Raw genomic sequence first — 19684 nt, forward strand, 5'->3', positions numbered from 1 at the left:
GTCGTATTCTTTTTCCAAGGACTCTCTGGAAGGCTCAAATAATGTATTTGTTTCTTAAACTGTAAAAGAGAGGGTTGAACATTGGAGTTAGGATGAGGTAGAAGACGGAGACCATGCTGTCCTGCTCAGGGGAGTGGTAGGACTTTAGCAGAAAGTACCTGATAATCATGGCCCCATAGAATAAAGACACCGTGGTCATGTGAGAAGAGCAAGTAGCCTAGGTTTTCCTGAGCTCCAGCCTTGAGTCTATCAACAGTACAATGGATAATATGCTTACATGGGAGGCCATAATAGCTGAGATGGGTGGGAGGAGAAAAATAACACCACTGACAAAAAGACCTTTTTCATACCAGGCAGTGTGAGCACAGACTAGTTTCAGTAGGGGTGTGATCTCACAAAAAAGTGATGGATTTCTCTGGAGACACAGAAAGGGGGAGGCATGGTATAGACTACAGGGGTCAAGGCAATGAGCAGTGCTCTCAGCCAAGATGCAAGCAGCATGAGGACACAGATGGTCAGATACTTGAGGATGGAGTAGCACAAAGGTGAGGATGGAATAGCACAGTGGGTAACAGATGGCCACAAAGCAGTTGTAAGCCAATGGCCAGCAGCTCCTCCGCTGCCACCAAGGTGGTGAAGAGGAATAGCTGAATGCCACACCCAGTGGCGGAGGGACATATGAAGGTCCCCAGACAGAAAGTCAAGGGCCGTTTTGGGGACAAATGTGGACATATACAGGGGGTCCATGAGGGACAATGGGCTGAGCAGAAAATACATGGGGCAGTGGACGAGTGGGTCAGTCCGAATGAGGATGTTGTGAAGTTGCCAACGGGACCAACAGGAGTGCTAGTATGGTGAGGGAGAAGGGAGTCCAGGCAGTCCATGTGCTATGAAACTGGTCCAAGAAGACAAAATCACCCCCTGTTGTCTGGTTGTTCTGCCACGCCATTCTCTTGCTCCTTATTTGTAACTTTGGAGACAGTTTTAAAATGCATTATGTTCATAATGTATAGATAATTCCACCAAATTAAATCACACACTACGTTCCAACATCTTAAATCCATGTTTTTTTTTTTTTCTGTTTCTCATCTTTTAGTTTTACTAAAAACTAAAAGTTTTGCATATTTATGAAATGGAAATATATTTGCCTTGCATCACAGTTTACTAAAGATCTTAAGAGGCCATTAGGATATGACAGTTGTCTCACTGAAAGAATCAACAAAATCACTGTTTATGTTTAACATATTCTTTCAAAACATTTTCTTTAATAAAGTCCTAGAAACTGAAATCCTCCCACAATTACAGTAGACATCCTCTTTAGTGAATAGTCTTTAAACCTAGAGAAATGCATTAATTAATTAAATACATTCAGTGGTATCTGGATAAATTGTTTATTCAGTTTATCAATAAATTGTATGGGCAAGTATGGGAAAAGAGAAAAATCCCAAGTCAGAATGGAGACACAGCTGCCATCAATTAAATATCAAGTTACCTCTAGAATTCTGGTGTGTTTCAAAATGTAAAAAAAAAGTTCTCAAGAATGCATTTTAAATTAGAAGAAATCATTTAAGTGCTATTCTTGAAGTTTTTTAAAATTTGTGATTTAATTAATTCAGTCAAACAAATGAACTCAATGAGGAAGGAAGAATGTGGAACTGACAATGTAAGTTACTTACATAAATGGCCTCATATGGCTTCAAACTGAGTCTCTACATTGAGAAGATCTTAACGTGTGACAATTCGGTACATGATAGAGAAGAAACTACACAATGAAAATTTATTTCTATTTCTTGAGCAAAATTGGAATGATTGTCCTTATTTGTGGCAGCCCAGTAGAAAGATTCCAAGGGTTTCTTTCCCTTCTTTGTTTTTCTTTTCTTCTAGGTTTTCTTCCAAAATTAACTTAAAGTAACTCCTGAGGTTGTATATTGTATAGTAGAATGTAGACTTTCATAACATTGTTTGGAAGGCTGATTATATGATGAATGCAAAATGTTGGGATTTTGCATTTCATAATGACAGTTATGAAACACTTTCAAAATAAATCAGAGATGACACAAATAAATGGAAAAATATTCCATGCTTATACATAGGAAGAATTAATATTGTTTAAATGGCCATACTGTACAAAGCAATTTACAGATTCAATACTATTTCTGTCAAACTACCAATGTCATTTTTCACAGAATTAGAAAAAACTAATCTAATGACCAAACTAACCGAAAGGCCATATCAATCTCAAGCCAAAAGAAAAGAGCTGGAAGAACCACACTATCAGATTTCAAACTGTACTACAAGGCTACAGTAACCAAAACTGCATGGTACTGGTACAAAAACAGACTTATAGACCAATGGGACAGGTTAGAAAACCCTGATACAAAGCTGCACACCTATAACCAACTGATCTGACAAAGTCGACAATAACAAGCAATGGGGAAAGGATTTTCTATTCAATACAGACTTTGGGATGACTGGCTAGCCATATGCAGAGGATTGAAACTGGATTTCTTTATTTCACCATGTACAAAAATCAACTTAAGATGGATTAAAGACTTAAATGTAAAACTTAAAGATAAAAAAACTCTGAAAGAATACCTAGGGAAATACCATTCTGGACATAGGCCTTGGCAAAAGTTTCATAATGAAGACTCCAAAAGCGATTGCAACAAAAATAAATATTGACAAGTGGGACCTAATTTAACTAAAGGTCTGTTAACCTAATTTATTAACAGAATAAACAGACAAGGCAGAGAATGGGAAAAAATTTGCAAACCTTGTGTCCGACAAAGGTTTAATATCCAGAATCTATAAGGAACTTAAACAAATCAAGCAAAAAAAAAAAAAGGAATTCCATTAAAAAAATAGGCAAAGGGCATGAACAGACACTTTTCAAAACAAGACATACATGTGACCTACAAGCATAGGAAAAATGCCTATCACTAATTATTAGAGAAATGCAAATGAAAACCACAATGAGATACCATCTCACACCTGTCAGAATGGCTATTTATGATTAAAACGTCAAAAAAAAAAAAATCAAAACAACAGATGCTGGGAAGGCTGCAGAGAAAAGGGAATGCTTATACACTGCTGGTGAAAATGTAAATTAGTTAAGCCACTGTGGAACAATTTGAAATTTCTCACAAAACTGAAAACAGCTACCATTTGACCAGCAATCCCATGACTGAGTACTTTCAATGGCAAAAATCATTATTACCTTTGCACCAATCTCATACATATAAAGCATGGAATACTACACAACCATAAAAAAGAACAAAATCGTGTCCCTTGCAGCTGCATGGATGCAGCTGGAGGCCATTATCCTTAGTGAACTAACACAGGAACAGAAAACCAAATACTGAATGTTCTCACTCATAAGTGGCAGCTGAACATTGAGTGCACATGGACACAAAGAAGGTAATAGTAAACACCGGGGCTTATTGGAGGGTAGTAGGTGGGAGGAGGGTGAGGATCAAAAACTACCTATCAGGTACTATGCCCAAAAATACATGACAATGATGAATTATTCTAGCACAAACACACTTTACATATAAAGATTCACATAAATAATAAATAATAGATGGAGATTTCTTATGCTGACACCGTGAATTAGCTGCATACTTCACCCAAGAAAAATGATTCAGGCTAATTATGGGCAGTTCATAATAATAAATGGGATGCATACTCAAAAATACATAACAAGCTTTAAATTACATGTAATGACAAAGATGGTCTTGTTATTGTCCCACAGGACCCTGAAGCTCTTTTCATCACTCTTTCAATCTTTTTTCCTCATTATATTTACATTGTGTAATTCCTATTTGTTTATCGTTAAGTTTGCCGACTCTTCCACTTGTCATCTATATTTTGTTATTACGCTGAACTACAGTGAGGATTTTATTATTATTATTTCCTCTGTCTTTTTTGGCTCTTACATTTCTATTTAGTTCTTTTGTTTTTCTTTGCTGAGAATTCTCTTCACTGAATTATAGACTTAATGTTGCAGAAAGTACATTTAGACCTCTTGTATTTCTGGAACTGTATGCAAGTCCAGCTGCTCACCACCTGGAAGCTAATTGCAAAAGAGGCGGGAGGCAGTGATGGGAAATCAGTTTTATTTTTTAAATGCTAGGAGATGGGAGATGGGCTGCCTCAAGCCTCGAAAAATAAAACAAAACAAAACATCTCAAAGCTTTGAGCTGAGGGTAGGGCTTTAAAAAGGGAAACGTGGTGTGGGAGGTGTGCAGGGGTACGCAGAGTGCGGGGTCTGCGTGTCTTGTTGCGATGCCTATCTTGAATGATTGTTCACCTAGAGTGCCAGCTGGCACCATCTCAAGTGTGGCTGGGCTGCAGAGTATCTATCTTGAGGTCATTTTAAGAGGGAGAGAATTTGCCGCTGGGTCTCCATGCCTGGCTTGTTTCAAAATTAGTCCCTAGGATCTTTCAACAAGCATACAATAAGATAAGTGTGCATGGTGCAAGGGAGTGCCTGGTCGGAAAGAGAGGGAAGCTGTTTCCATTTCAGCTCCTCAGGCCAGTATATTCCTAGCTGGCAAATTCCAAACCAACTTTTACCTTTCAGTTGGAACTAGAACTTCCAGGCAAACATATTTTAGTGCCCTGGTCATTGTTTCTAGATGTCATCTATACTGCCCTCCAAGTGACCCCCCTGCTCTGTGCTACAGGAATACACCTGTGTGAATAGCATCAGGGGCTTCACACTGACTTCTGATTGAGTTTGGCTCATGCAGTGTAATGTACAGTGTACAGTGTCATGTGCTCTCCACACCTCCCACTTGAGTGGGAAGTACTTCAAGTACTTGCTCCTCCAGCTGCCAGGAGAATTAGTATCTGACAGCTCTCAGCTAAGTCCTTCTCAAGTCACTGTTCCCAGTTGAGGTAAACTGCCTCACCCAAGCTTATGCTCGCTTTCTGCGGGCAAGCCACATGTAATAATTTCTTCTGTGGGAACACAAACACTGGGACATTTGCCTACAAGACAACATGGAAGGGTAATCTCAGAGTTCATCCAAGGAGTAGCCGAGACCGTAGTTGTGATTGCATCACAGTTCATTTTCTCCCTGTGCCCAATTTTGCTTCATTAAGGCCACAGGAATTGACACTAGGAATACTCCTCGGTCAGCTTCCTGAATGTCTAAATCTCCATCTCAGTCTTTTATTCAGGAATTTCTAAGTGATATTTATTTCTCCTGCTCAGGCTTGCTGGTCTGTGGATTCTTGACTATGCCCTCTGCAGGGTCACCTTTGAGGTGGCCTCCTCCATACAGCCCATCTGTAATCTGGAAGCTGGTCCATCCCCACATGCCATCAAGAGGAGAGTGGGCAGAAGGTCAAGGTCTTGCTGGTGTAGGGACTCAGCAGAGCCTCTCTTTGGTTTTTGTAAATTGTGCCCACATAGTAGTTAATCTCCACTCAGCTACCCAGCATCACTGTCCTTTGTGTTTTCCTGTGGCACTCTGGGCAGTACATGCATCTTTTTCTCATCTGACTCACAGCTTGTCTGGCCTTAATTCTCTCACACATTGCAGTCCTTCAGAGAGACTGATCTACTTAAGGCAAAAGGCTACTCCCCCCATCAGACAGTAGCTACCCTGTGTTACTACACCATCATATCGATACCCCGGGACCCCAGAGACATTAGTATTCAGAACATGGAAAGATAAAACTTTTATTATAAGTGATAGGTAAACTTTCATTGAAAGTTTTATTTGTAACTTGATATACTAAGTATCTGTGACTTACTGCTTGCACTTAGCCAGGAATTTGGGTTTTTTTCCACAGGAAATAAGATAACCTGACTTTAACTGTAGACTGCATGTGATCAATAACATTCTAAATCAGAGTAGGATTGGCCACTTCAATAAGATCCAACATGCAAAGGCAGAGGTGTCACTAAAATCTATAAAGGGCTTGCCTTCTAAACAAAAACAATGGTAATTACAACTTCACTTGGAATAAGCAATTGCAGTTTCTCATGTTTTGTGTAGGAGCAGCTTTTCCCCAGATCTATTCCATGAGAAATTTTGTTTAAATATATATATATTTTTACAGTTTTGGAAGCTGAGATTTATATATACTAGTAGTGAAGCCCAAGTTCACAAAACTTGCAAAAGGTGGAGCCAGGATCCAAGGGTGCTTGACAGTAGAAAATATTAAGAAGAAATAACACAATCACAAAAAGCAGCCCCAGATAAAATCAATCACAAAGTGCCTGGCACAGTGAATACAATCTGTTGTTAACTATTGTTGTTATCACTGATTTTATTACATAGATACAAACATATAGAATATTAAAAAATGCAATTATATCACAGAGATGCAAACATACTGATACTTATAATGCAGCAGAGATTCTGTCAAGTTTAGTTCAATAAGGAAACTACCATGGATTCTACCACGGTTTCTTTTTATTTCAACTACTCTCTTTGACAACAGCTGATCTTTCAATATCACACTGTTTCATATTAAACTACAGACAAGTAATGCCAGAGCCACATTACCTCACCCCCTTAATGTATTTTTAAGCATTATCTTTTTCCATGAACATCTGTTTACCTATCATTTTTGATCCTAAATAATTCTCTTCTTTCAATAAATCACAGCTTTCCAAAAGCATTTTGGAAGTGTATTAAAATTATGGGTGTCTATAAAATGTCCCCCAAAATTAAACATCTTTGGCAACCAAAGTGGCAAGCTTATGCCTCTCTGGTTTATTAATCAGATTTAATTTAGGCCACACCCCTAAGAAGTAGAGTGTAGGCACTGATATAAGTGAAGCCGATACAGCCAGGCTGGAAGAAGCTTTTCTCCACCCAAAGAGGCATTAAGATGATGCTGCTCAGACAGGATCCAGCCTTTTGGAAGGAGTCATCACTTTTATCTTCTGTAAGTAGACAATCTGTGATTCTGTAAATACTCATCACTTCATATTTAATAATTTTCCTGTAGAGTTTGAACTCCAGAGAATTCACAGCTATACATCTTTATATATTTTACAAATAAAATTCTATTATCTATTCTACAACCTGAAGAATCAAAACTTGCTAGCTGACACAGTCATCAGGTAAAATTCTTGTAATAACCTGTGAATTTTGTCAAATATATGATTTGGCTGTTTCCAATTTATTTTCTGACAGAACAAATTGATTAAGCATTTCAGTGTCTTGGGGAGGAGAGTTACAGTTTTACTATTAAGTTTTGGCAACAGGTATCAGAAAAGTACAGAATGGAATGTTAAAGGCATTGTTCTCAATGTTCTACAATTACCCAACAAAATTATTGATGAGAAAAAGGAAGGGATATATATGTGCCTTCTACTAGCATTGCAAAAGAGATCAGTGTGATTTAAAGTAAAGATGTCCACATTTTATCACCATTCTAAGTAAGAAACTATGGGGACAGAAGAAAATATAGTTCAAAATTCTCTAGCTTTCTAAGCTATAGTGAAGAAACAAAAGGAAAATACTTATTTTTCAGAGTAGTACTTTATCATACTTCTTCCTACACTAGTCAGTCTTGAATTTTCAACCTTCTTTTAAATGAAATTATAGACATTTTATAGCAAGATTATTTAATTCTTCATTTTTCATTTAACTATACTTTGTTTCCATGGCCAATTTTTTAAAAAAATTATCCCAAATAATCATTTTTGTAGGTTTATAAACATTTTAATTAGTGGCAAATTATCTCCGCTTTGTAACATAAAAATATAGACAGTAATTTTAATAAAGCAAATAATTTAATATTATCACATCATAGAAAAATACAATTATCTACTAATTTTATTTAACACATTTAATTGATCAGTTCATGAAATAATCTGAATGCTATGGCATGATGACCAGTTAGACCGATAAAAACTGATAATTTTTACACACCTGGGAATAAAGAATTTTTATTCCACTTAAACATAAAGAATTGAAATATTACCTATTTTCACTGAAAAGGTACAAGCTAATGACATCAAATTTTACAAATTACTTAACCATAGTAGGAACTTCATAGTAAGAAAATGTATTTCCTGAACTGAAAAGTCATGCATGTTGTTCAGATTATTCTCTGGAAACATATGAACCAGTCTGGCATAATTTAAGTGGCTAATGAATTGAAATTACTATATATTTATGTTATATATGTTTACCTTACCAAAAAAAAAAAAAAAACCTAACATCTGTTATCAAACATGCCATTAAATTGATACTTAAACATACAGCTGAAGTGAGTGGGAGCAACATTAATGGCTGTAACTGGATAATTGAATAAACTGTTATATATACAGATAACGAAATAGTATTCATCCTTAGGAAGGAAATTCTGACACATGGGATGAACATTTGAGGACATTATGAGAAATGAAATAAGCCAGACATACACATACACACACACACGCACACACACACAATACCACATGATTCCATTTATATGAGGTTTCTAAAACACTCAAATTTATAGAGACACAAAATAGAATGGTGGTTGCTGGGGGCTGTGTGTGAGAAGAAGGGGGAGTTATTTCACAATGGCTACAGAATTTCAATTTAAGGTGATGAAAAGAGATTCGTGAGATGGATATTGTGGACAGTCATAAAACAATATGATTATACTTGAAGTCACTATACTGACTCTGCACTTAAAAATAGTTAATATGATAGAAAAAAATAATTTAAGAAACTTGTCCAACACCCTACAGTTATGACATTACAGATTGATTTTTTAAAAGATATTTAAAGTTGATCAATCTTCAACACTAAGGAAGGTTGGAAAAGCAGAGAAATGGAAGACATCGAGTGAAAGAAATGAGTTAGGAGGGCTTTGAGGTCTTTCAGCAAAGTGACACTGAGGACTATAATTAGAGATTTTGTATAGTTCCTACGTGTAGAAAGTACATGTTATTGCATTTTCTAAGAAGTAAAAAGAAAAAAATGTGCATGTTAGAGATAAGAGGGTGTGAAGATCACAAAGTTTTGTCAAATGCAGAATTTATTTGTCAAGAAGGAAATATGTATATTTCCATGATGTTTACATTTTAAACAACCAAATAAAACCCTCAGGTATTGTGCTGCCAATAAAATTATGATGCTCAAGTAATGCACTCTGGTATCCACTGACGCAACTGCACTGCGTTTCTCAGTCGTGATTGGCATTTGAGTTTAGGGTGGATACAAAAAGTGGAGGCAAAGGGAATGCCCATGGAAGAGACGGGCTCCTTCTGCCATGTAACTTTACTGAATTAGACCATATCCTTGAGATTGAATCAGCATCGATATGCAGGTGTGGCCGTATTTATTCAACAAGGTAGAAAACTTCCTGCACCAGCAGATCTAAGAGGAAAATGCCTATAAAGATTTCATTTCTCTTGAGACTGAAGAAAAAACTAACTTATCTCTGTGATTGGATAAAGATCTTAGTTTTCTTTTTCCTCCTTTACCTGGTAAAGGTTATGCTTGTGGAGTGATGAAAAAAAGTCTCATTGCAACAAAGTACCTTGTACAGTTAATGAAAATGTGTATTTACATTATACTCTTACATTGCAAAGAAATAAAAAATATTCAAGAAAGTCAGCACTGTTTTTAGTCTATCACCTATAAAGGAGGACTAAATGTGTTCACAACTCCAAATTAACTATGTTTTTATTTGCAGACTCAGCCTTTCCAGACCTGAGAATATAAGTCACCCTGTTTATAAAGCTAAAAAAAAAAGTCTTCTTGGATTAAGTCAGGGAAAACCACCTGATTTTGGTAGGTTTCAATGAGTTTTGGTATGTTATAGACCCACAACCTTCATAATCAAGGATGTAGTTTTATATAATGAAATATACTGACTGAATTCAGCTTCTAAAATATTGACTATGCATGACATAACTCAAGCACAAATAAAATGACAAATTATGTGAATCATTTCATTCCCACTCACTTATGATGGCATCAGATAAAGCAAAATCATTCTAATAGGTTACTTGCAACTTATCCAGAACGTGGATTTGTTATACAAAATTAATCAATACTCAGCCTGAGAATAATTTATTATGAAATCCTTGGAAATGAGAAAAAGTTGAATTAATTTTATGCACAAATTAGAACATTTTGCAAGTGGCAAATGAAAGATTTGACATAGGTTTCATCGCTTTCACACAAGTACTTTTCAAGAACTATATAACTCAAATGGAGTACCATAAAGGATAAACACTGTCATCTTTTTCTCCATTTGCAGTGTCACTCTTATTTGAAATCATGGAAAATGGGAGCTCTACCTCTTATTTCATTCTCCTAGGTCTCTTTAACCACACCACAGCCCACCAAATCCTCTTCATGATGATTCTGAGTGTCGTTTTGACCTCCCTGTTTGGCAATGCCCTCACGATTCTCCTGATTCACCGGGACCGCCGGCTCCACACGCCCATGTACTTCCTCCTGAGCCAACTCTCCCTCATGGACATGATGCTGGTTTCCACCACTGTGCCCAAAATGGCTGCTGACTACTTGACCGGAAATAAGGCCATCTCCCCTGCCGGCTGCGGTGTGCAGATCTTCTTCCTGCTCACCCTGGGGGGTGGAGAGTGCTTCCTCTTAGCAGCCATGGCCTATGACCGCTACGCGGCTCTCTGCCACCCACTCCGATATCCCATGCTCATGAGCTGGCAGCTGTGCCTGAGGATGACCATGTCGTGTTGGTTCCTGGGTGCAGCAGACGAGCTCCTGCAGGCTGTTGCTTCCCTGAGCTTCCCGTATTGCGGGGCACGTGAGATCGATCATTTCTTCTGCGAGGCCCCCGTGCTGGTGCGTTTGGCTTGTGCTGACACTTTAGTCTTCGAAAACGCCGTGTACATCTGCTGTGTGTTAATGCTCCTGGTCCCCTTGTCTCTCATCCTGTCCTCCTATGGTCTCATCCTCGCCGCTGTTCTCCACATGCGTTCTACAGAAGCCCGCAAGAAGGCCTTTGCCACCTGCTCTTCACATGTGGCTGTGGTAGGACTCTTTTATGGAGCTGCCATTTTTACCTATATGAGACCCAAATCTCATAGGTCCACTAACCACGATAAGGTTGTGTCAGCCTTCTATACTGTGTTCACCCCTTTGCTAAACCCCCTCATCTACAGTGTGAGGAACAGTGAGGTCAAGGGAGCCCTGATAAGGTGTATGGGTCAGTGTGTGGCCTTAAGTCATGAATAAGAGTATGTATATTTGCTCCAACATTCAAAACTGTGCAAAGTGTTTGTGTGGAATTTCCTAGAGATAAGGAATATACACTTTTATGTCTACATCTGTTGTGTCTCTCTCTGTCTCTCTGTGTGTTTGTGTGTGTGTGTCTATGTGTTGCTTTGAATTGCAGATGAATCTTCATTCCTTGGGTTCATTTACTCAGCTATCATTATCCAATCAAATTGTGGATTGTTAAAAATCGGTGAAATCACTAATTTTTAGTAAGATGGTTTTACGTCATACCTCACAATAATATTTTATTCAAAGAATTGATTAACTGTTCGAGCAGTTTTGAAGGTTACTTGTTGCCATTTGTTTCAAATTGAGGTGTAGCTTACACATAGCAGAATTCTCACATTTAAGGTGTTCCTTTTCAACCGATTTCCACAAATATCTACCCTGGTAATTACCCATGATCAAGAGATACCATTTTCACCACCTCAGAAAGGTCCTGCAAGCCATTTTCCAGTGATACCCCAGGCCTAAGATACACCCACTGCTCTAATTTTTATCTCTGTTCATCAGTTTGGGCTATTCTAAAATTTCATATCAAAGGAAACCAGTAGTATTGTCTTGAATCTTGTTTCCTTCTTTCAGCTTAATATATTTCTAAAATCCCTCCACATTTTTACCTCATTGATATGTTGCTCTTCTTTTACTGCTAAGTAGTATTTCGTTTTTGGAAAATTTCATCATTTGTTTATCCATTATTTTGCTGATGGGCATCTGGGCTATTATAAGTTTGAAGCTCTTATGACTGAAATGTCTGTTAATCTCCTATTTGTAATAATATGTTTTTATTTTTCTTGGTAGCTGTCTGATGAACTCCTTAGTAAACTGAAGAGTTTTCAAAGTGATTGTTTACTCTTATACTGCCACTGACAATGCACACAAGTTCCAGTTGCTCCAAATATTGATATTTTCTTCATTTTAGCAGTTCTTCTGAGTGTAGTAGGAACTCAGTTTGCTTATAATTTGCATTTTCCTGATGACTAATAATGTCAAGGCCTCTTGCATTAGCTTATTTTCTATTGCCTAGTGATGTAAACTGTCTATTTCAGTTTTTGGAAAAAAAAATCTGTATATGCTTCCAAAGCAAAAACAACTTGGTTATTAATTAATAGGCAATCTATAGCATTCATAGGACTACTTGGAATTTTGGAAATAAAATCATATATTGGGTTATTTGTTATTATATTTCCTGACATATGTGTTATCATTCAATGCCTCAAGATTTGCTATTTTATTAAACCAGGTATTTAGTACATCTCTTCCACCTCCTGCATTCTGCTTAAAGCTATAAATCTGTTTGTTTTAATTATGAATTGTAACAGAACATTCCACTTCACTGGAGGAATGATGCCACTAAAAACACACAGATTTTATTAATTTTACATATACAGGGACTTCTTCACAAGAGTATGGAGTCTGAAGAAGTGGCCAAAGAGAGACAATTTTATATTTTCCCAAGAAGAAATGACAGGACAAAGGGGATTGGGTAGCAGCAATACATTTCTAAGTGAGTCATTAGGAGGTATATGAAGGGGAGTAAAACTTGTAGAAGGATTACTTAGGTAAGTGTATTCATTCTGATCCATTGCAGCACAGATCCCAGTGTCTGGTGTGAGGGCTATTTTCTCAGCTGGTACATGGAGGGTGTACCTGCTGAGGAATCTCTATGGCTTCACGCATGTATGAAGAGAATGATCAGCTGGCCCTTTCTGAAACGACCACTGCTCCTATGTTTTTAACTCAAAGTAATCAGTATTCCAATTTGGTCCAATTTGCTATTTGGGGGATGGCATGTCTCTCACTCCTTTACTAGTAAATGATTATATAGATATAGTAACTTTCAGGCAAGAAATTTGGCTTGTTAAAGTGACTGCTGCGTTTACAAAGGAAACAACAATAAATATACATTTATTTCTATATCAATTTATTTATAAATATATACTCATGTGATCTCCAAAGAGAAAAATCAAAAAATCAACTGGAATACAATGGTTTCACATATTTAGAGTTTTTTTTTTTACTTTGCTTTTTTTTAGTCTGAATCTTTTCTTTCACAACTTTTCCTTTTCTGGAAATAAGGAGCAGAGGAATGTAGAGCAGACGCTCTCAGGGAGCAGGAGCCAGTGAGATCCAGGTTGGCAGGTCCCTGCAGTACTGTGGAAGTGGCGGCCCCTGGGGATTGAGGAAGACAGGCTGGTTGAGACATTTACCTTGGGCCTGCAGGTTGTGCTTTAGGGTATCTAAAGCCAATTTATTACCCTTTAAACCTGGTTTATTTCTATAAACACAGGCATAATTTGATCATAGGGTAATTTCATCAAATAGTCAACTTCCATATCCTTTCAGACACATTAAGTGAATTGTTTTAACCCTCGCCTAGATGGAGTAAAGAGAGCATAATTTCTTATATAATAACTATAATAATAGTAATAAACAGAAATACCTCTTGTTCATTTAGTACTTACTTTGCAACTGTATTTTGCTTAATATTTCTCCTTCATTTTATTATTTTAGTTACAACCATAACCTTCCAGAATCGGCTCAGTGTTAATTCTCATTTTTTAAAAAACAATGGAGACAAGCTTATTGGGATAAAATTCATTGTCCACCTTTATATAGACCGGAATCCAGTTGCCTGCCTTTAAAAAGCTTGCACTCAGGAAACAGCTAGTTGTCACAGGGTTTCAGTGAGCACTGCCCCCATCCCGCTCATATACACGTGCACACTCATTTGAAATCGCCATCATTTCTTCTACTAGAGTTCAAGATGTTGTCAAATGGTTTTCCTCCTTTCACACAAGCTACTGCTGCAGGTTCTCCTCGCTTTTCTCACGCATCCCCGAGGGACATGGCTCCTAATGGTGCCCTGTGAAAGGGTGGCCGTTTTATCTCCCAGAAGCCACACACTACAGGACTTCCTGTTGGGAAGGTGTCTTTCATATGCTCCTTTCAAACCACATATCCCCCTTCTCCCTGCAAACTGTCAGCTAATCAGAAAGAAATCACTGAACTGAGTATCACCCAATGCCTCGGAGTCACTCTCAAGGACGTGACATTGAAACAAACATCTGAGTAGCATGAACAGCAGCTGGACACCATGAGGAAGGAAGGACATGATGCTGGCTTAAGGATATGGGCTGCATATTTCAAACTTTGTAGAATTCTCTTGAGTTTTCTTATGTGGCCAAGAACATTTTATATTGTATAGGAAATTCATAACTTTTGATCAATCATTTTATCATTCCTTGAAGCCTTCTGCCATGCTCCTCTTAAAGGGCACATTTTCTGCTCCATCCACTCCTGAGTGTTCTTTGCGCCTAGAGTGACCTGCTCTGCCTGCTCCAGGCTTTGGGGGGGCAGAGGTAATAAGGGTCATTTCTCCACTTCTACCCTAGGCCCTTGAGTGCATCTCAATGTCAAAGTTTATTAAATGGAAGAAGAAACTGCTCTTCTCTTCCGAAACAAATTAATTCTCCTTTTAGATCTCACAAATAAGTGAGAGCGTGCAATGTTTATCTTTCTGTGCCTGACTTACTTCACTTAACATAGTGACCTCCAGTTCCATCCATGTTGCTGCAGATTAAAGGATCTCATTACTTTGTAGAGCTGAATAGTGCTCCGTTGTGTGTAGGCACCACATTTTCTTTATCCATTTATCTGCTGATGGACACTTAGGTTGCTTCCAAATTTCGGCTATTGTGAAAAGGTCTGTAACAAACATAGGAGTGCAGACATCTCTTTGATACTGTTTTCCTTTATTTTGGGTATGTCCAGGGGGATTGATGGATCATATGATGGCTCTGTTTTTAGTTTCTTAAGGAGCCTCCAAACCATTCTTCATAGTAGTTGTACTAATTTACGTTTTCACCAAGAGTGCACCATGGTTTTCTTTTCTCCACATCCTTGCCAGCATTTGTTGTTGTCTTTTGGATATAAGGCATTTTAACTGGGGTGAGATTATATCTCATTGTAATTTTGATTTGTATTTCTTTTATAATCAGTGATGTTGAGCACCCTTTTTTATGCGTGTTTGCAATTTGTATGTCATCTTTGGAGAAATGTGTATTCAGATTTTTTGCCCATTTTATAATTATATTATTAAATTTTTTTCTAGACAGTTGTTTGAGCTCCTTATATATTCTGGTTATTAATCCTTGTCAGATGGGTAGTTTGCAAATATTTTCTCCCATTCTGTGGATTGTCTATTCATTTCGTTGATTGTTTCCTTTGCTGTGCAGCTTTTCGACTGTGATCCCATTTGTTGATTTTTGCTCTGTTGTCTGTGCTTGTGGGGTATTACTTAAGACATCTTTGCCCGGACCAATGTCCTGGAGACTTTTCCCAGTGTTTTCTTGTAGTAGTTTCATAATTTAAGGTGTTAGATTTAAGTCTTTAATCCATTTTGATTTGATTTTTGTATAGGGCAAGAGATAGGGGTGTGGTTTCATCTTCTGCATGTGAATATCCAGTTTTCCCAGAACATTTATAGAAGAGACTGTCTTTTCCCCAGTGTGTGATTTGGCACCTTTGGTTGCAAATGAGCTCACTGTAGGTGTGTGGATTTGTTTTGGGTTCTTTATGCTGTTCCATTGGTCTATGTGTCTGTTTTGTGCCAGTATCTTGCTGTTTTGATTGCATAGCTCTGTAGTGTAATTTGAAGTCAATTAATGTGATTCCTCCACTTCTGGTTTTTGCTAAGGATAGCTTTATCTATTCAGGGTCTTTTATGGTTCCTTATAAATTTTAGGGTTGTTTTTTCTATTCCTGTAAAGAATGGCATTGGTATATTGACAAGGGACTGCATTGACTCTGTATACTGCTTTAGATAGTATGGACATTTTAAGAATATTCATTTCTCCCATTCATGAACGTGGAATTTCTTTCCATTTTCTTGTTTCCTCTTCAATTCAGTGTTTTATAGTTTTTATTATAGAGATCTTTCTCTTCTGATGTTAATTCCTGGGTATTTAATGTTATTCATGGCGACTAGAAATGAGACTACATTTTTTTCATATTGTTCACTGTTGACATATAGAAATGCTTCTGATTTTTAAATGTTAATTTTGCATCTTGCAACTTTACTGAATTTGTTCATCAGTTCCAAGAGGTTTTGGTGACATCTTTAGGTTTTTCCAAATATAAGGTGATATCATTGGCAAACAAGAATAATTTTACTTCTTTCATTCCAATTTGGATGCCCTTTATTTCATTCTCTTGTCTAATTGCTCCAGCTAGGACTTCCAGTGCTATATTGAATAACAGTAGAGAAAGTGGGCATCTTTGTCATGATCTATATCTTAGAGGAAAGGGCTTTAGTTTTCCCCCATTCAGTATACTAGCTGTGTGTCTGTCATATATAGTTTTTATTATGTTGAGTTATGTTCCTTCCATCTTCAGTTTTTTTTTTTTTTTTTTTTTTGAGACGGAGTCTCGCTCTGTCGCCCAGGCTGGAGTGTAGTGGCCGGATCTCAGCTCACTGCAAGCTCCGCCTCCCGGGTTCACGCCATTCTCCTGCCTCAGCCTCCCGAGTAGCTGGGACTACAGGCGCCGCCATCTCGCCCGGCTAATTTTTTGTATTTTTTTTTAAGTGGAGACGGGGTTTCACTGTGTTAGCCAGGATGGTCTCAACCTCCTGACCTTGTGATCCGCCCGCCTCTGCCTCCCAAAGTGCTGGGATTACAGGCTTGAGCCACCGCGCCCGGCCCATCTTCAGTTTTTTAGTGGTTTTTATCATGAAAGGATGTTGAATTTTATCAACTGCTTTGTTTAGCATCAATTTAAACGATCATATGGCTTTTATCCTTCATCTGTTAATATGATTCATCACATTGATAAATTTGCATACATTGAACTATTCTTGCATCTCAGGGATAAATCCTACTTGGTCATGATGAGTGATCTTTCTAATGTATTGTATGCCAATTGTATTCTCCAGCTCTAGAATTTCTGCTTGATTCTTTTTAATGATTTCAATCTCTTTGTTAAATTTATCTAATTCTGAATGCCCTCTCTGTGTTATCTTGGATTTCTCTGAGTTTTCTAAAACAGCTACTTTGAATTCCCTGTCTGGAAAGTCACATATCTCTGTATCTCCAGGACTGTTACCTGTTGGCTATTTAGTTTATTTGGTGAGGTCATGTTTTGTTGAATGGTATTGATGCTAGTAGATGTTTAGTGTCTGGGCATTGAAGAGTTACGTATTTATTGTAGTCTTCACTATCTGGGCTTTTTGTACACGTCCTACTTGGGAAAGCATTCAAAATATTCAAAAGTACATGTGTGTTGTGATCTAAGCCGTGTCTACTTTAGGGGGCACACCAAGCCCAGTAATGCTGTAGTTCTTGTAGACTCATTGAGGTATCACCTTGATATTCTTGAACAAGATCTGGATGAATTATACAGATTACCAAAGACTCTTGTTTTCTTCCCTTACTTTCTCCCAAACAAACAAAATCTTTGTCTGTGTTCTGAGCCACTTGGAGCTAAGAGTGGAGTTACACAAGCACCCCCGTGGCAACCACCACACTAACACACCACACACCACAAAGTCCCCTTTACTCTTTTCTCCACTTTTTTTTTTTAAAGCAGGAGTTTCACCCTCATAGCCACCACATCTGGGAATGTGTTGAGTCTCGTCTGTGAGCCAGTAATCTCAGGCTCACCTAAGGTCCTCAGCATGGTACCTGGGTATCACTGCTGGTTATTCAGGGCTCAAGGGCCTTTCAGTTAGCAGTTGATGAATGCTGCCAGGATTGGGTCCTTCCCTTCATGACAGCAGGTTCCCTTCTGGCCCAAGGAGTGTCTAGAAATGTCCACAATCTAGGGCCTGGAACTAGGGGTTGGGGCAATGATTAGATCAATGATGAAAGTCTCAAAGCCTTGGCACAGTGGTACTGATTACTGGTAGCGATTTCTGATGACTCTGATTGGTGCCCTCTCCTGCTATGGCTGGGTTGATGCCAAGATGCAAGAAAAAGTCCTCACTGTTTCTTATCTTCTCAGCAGAGGGAAGGGGTTTTTTTGGAGCCACACACTGTGCAGCCTGGGGCTAGGGCAGTTGTTCCAGCACTCCCTTAGTTGTCCTGGCTGGTGTCTCAGTAGGTCGTGTCCCCCTATAGTCCACAGGCTCTGGGCCAGGTCAGCACTCGGACTCACTTAGGGATTGTGGTCACCGTGGCCTGGTTTCTTTTTCTCGGTTTTCTTTTAAGGCCCCAGAGCACTTTAGTCCATGGTGGAAAGGTTTGCAGGAACTCGAGTTCAAACTGCTGGGATTGGCAACTGCCCTCGGGCTAGGGCTAGTCTAAATGCTCCCTCCACGGATGGGCATCAGCTGAGTTTGGTCCAGCTTTGTTTTCTGCTCTAGCAGGGCAGCGCTGAGTTCAATGCCTCACAATTGCTGCGCTCTCCCTCTCCCCAGAGCACAGAATTGCTCTCTGCACCATGCTGATGCGGCTGGGGGATGAGGCCAGGGTGCATTTGCAACTCACAATTGTTTTTCTATCTCGTCAGTGCTTCCTTCAGCCATATAAAGCTAAGGCCAGGTACAATGAGTGCTCATGTGATTTTTATGTGTATAAAGGTGCTTTTTGTGTGTGGGCAGTTAATAAATTGCTGTCCTTGCCGTGGGAACAATTGGTGGAGCCTTCTATTCTGCCATCTTCTTCCTCCTCCTTCCAAATTTTGATTTCTTTAAAATAACATAACTGGGCTTGTTATGCCTGTAATGATTGTCTTTTGTACATATAAAGTATTTCCAGTTTATGGCTACCTAATATTGTCATTGTCTATGTTTGCATTTATTTTTACTTTACAACTCATATTCTCTCTTTCTATACACGCACACACAAATATACATTCATGTAGATATAAATATTTGTTACATATATGTGTGTGTGTGTGCTAAAACTAAGATGTAGGCATTTTCACGAGTAGTATCCCATAAAAAAAATGGATAGAAGTTGGCATGTATATGAATAAAGAAACCTGAGGTGGGTGGTGAAAGGGGCAGAGAGAAACAATCTAAAGTAGAAAAGAGTCAACAATCCATTAAACCTTTGATCCCATTGTTTCCTTTTCCTGGAACTAACATTTACACAAGCTATTTTACACACTGTTTAGTTTTCTTTAGATATTACGATTAAATGCATTTAAAGCCCAGTTGATGTCTTTACAGTTAAAAATTGAATATGTATGTTATGATGTGTCACAATATAAGTAGCAAAATATAACCAACAAAACTTAGCAGGGGAAGAAATAGAATGTTGGAAAACAACACATCTGCACATGTTAATTTCATCTTTTAAGCCAGGCATAGATTTATCATTTAAAGTTGATACATCAGGTAATACAACATAATTTGCATTCATATATATTTCTATGAGAAGACTAAACGAAAGGGATTCGTAACAGTCCACCTTATGGATCAAGAGAATGCGGCCAGGCTGGGCACAGTGGCT

General features: G+C 38.2%; 2 protein-coding genes across 3 annotated transcripts in view; both read left to right on the forward strand.

Moving 5' to 3' along the window:
* Positions 1 to 19684, forward strand: part of LOC104681146 (olfactory receptor 2T6) — a 50968-nt gene that overhangs the window by 18501 nt on the left and 12783 nt on the right. The gene's annotated exons all lie outside the window — the stretch shown is intronic.
* Positions 10248 to 11186, forward strand: LOC104681145 (olfactory receptor 2T8). Its single transcript, XM_030937251.1, has one exon. It carries the CDS (start codon positions 10248 to 10250, stop codon positions 11184 to 11186), a length of 939 nt encoding a protein of 312 aa, XP_030793111.1.

This window comes from Rhinopithecus roxellana, chromosome 8 (assembly GCF_007565055.1).
Source record: "Rhinopithecus roxellana isolate Shanxi Qingling chromosome 8, ASM756505v1, whole genome shotgun sequence".
In the NCBI taxonomy this organism is placed as follows: domain Eukaryota; kingdom Metazoa; phylum Chordata; class Mammalia; order Primates; family Cercopithecidae; genus Rhinopithecus; species Rhinopithecus roxellana.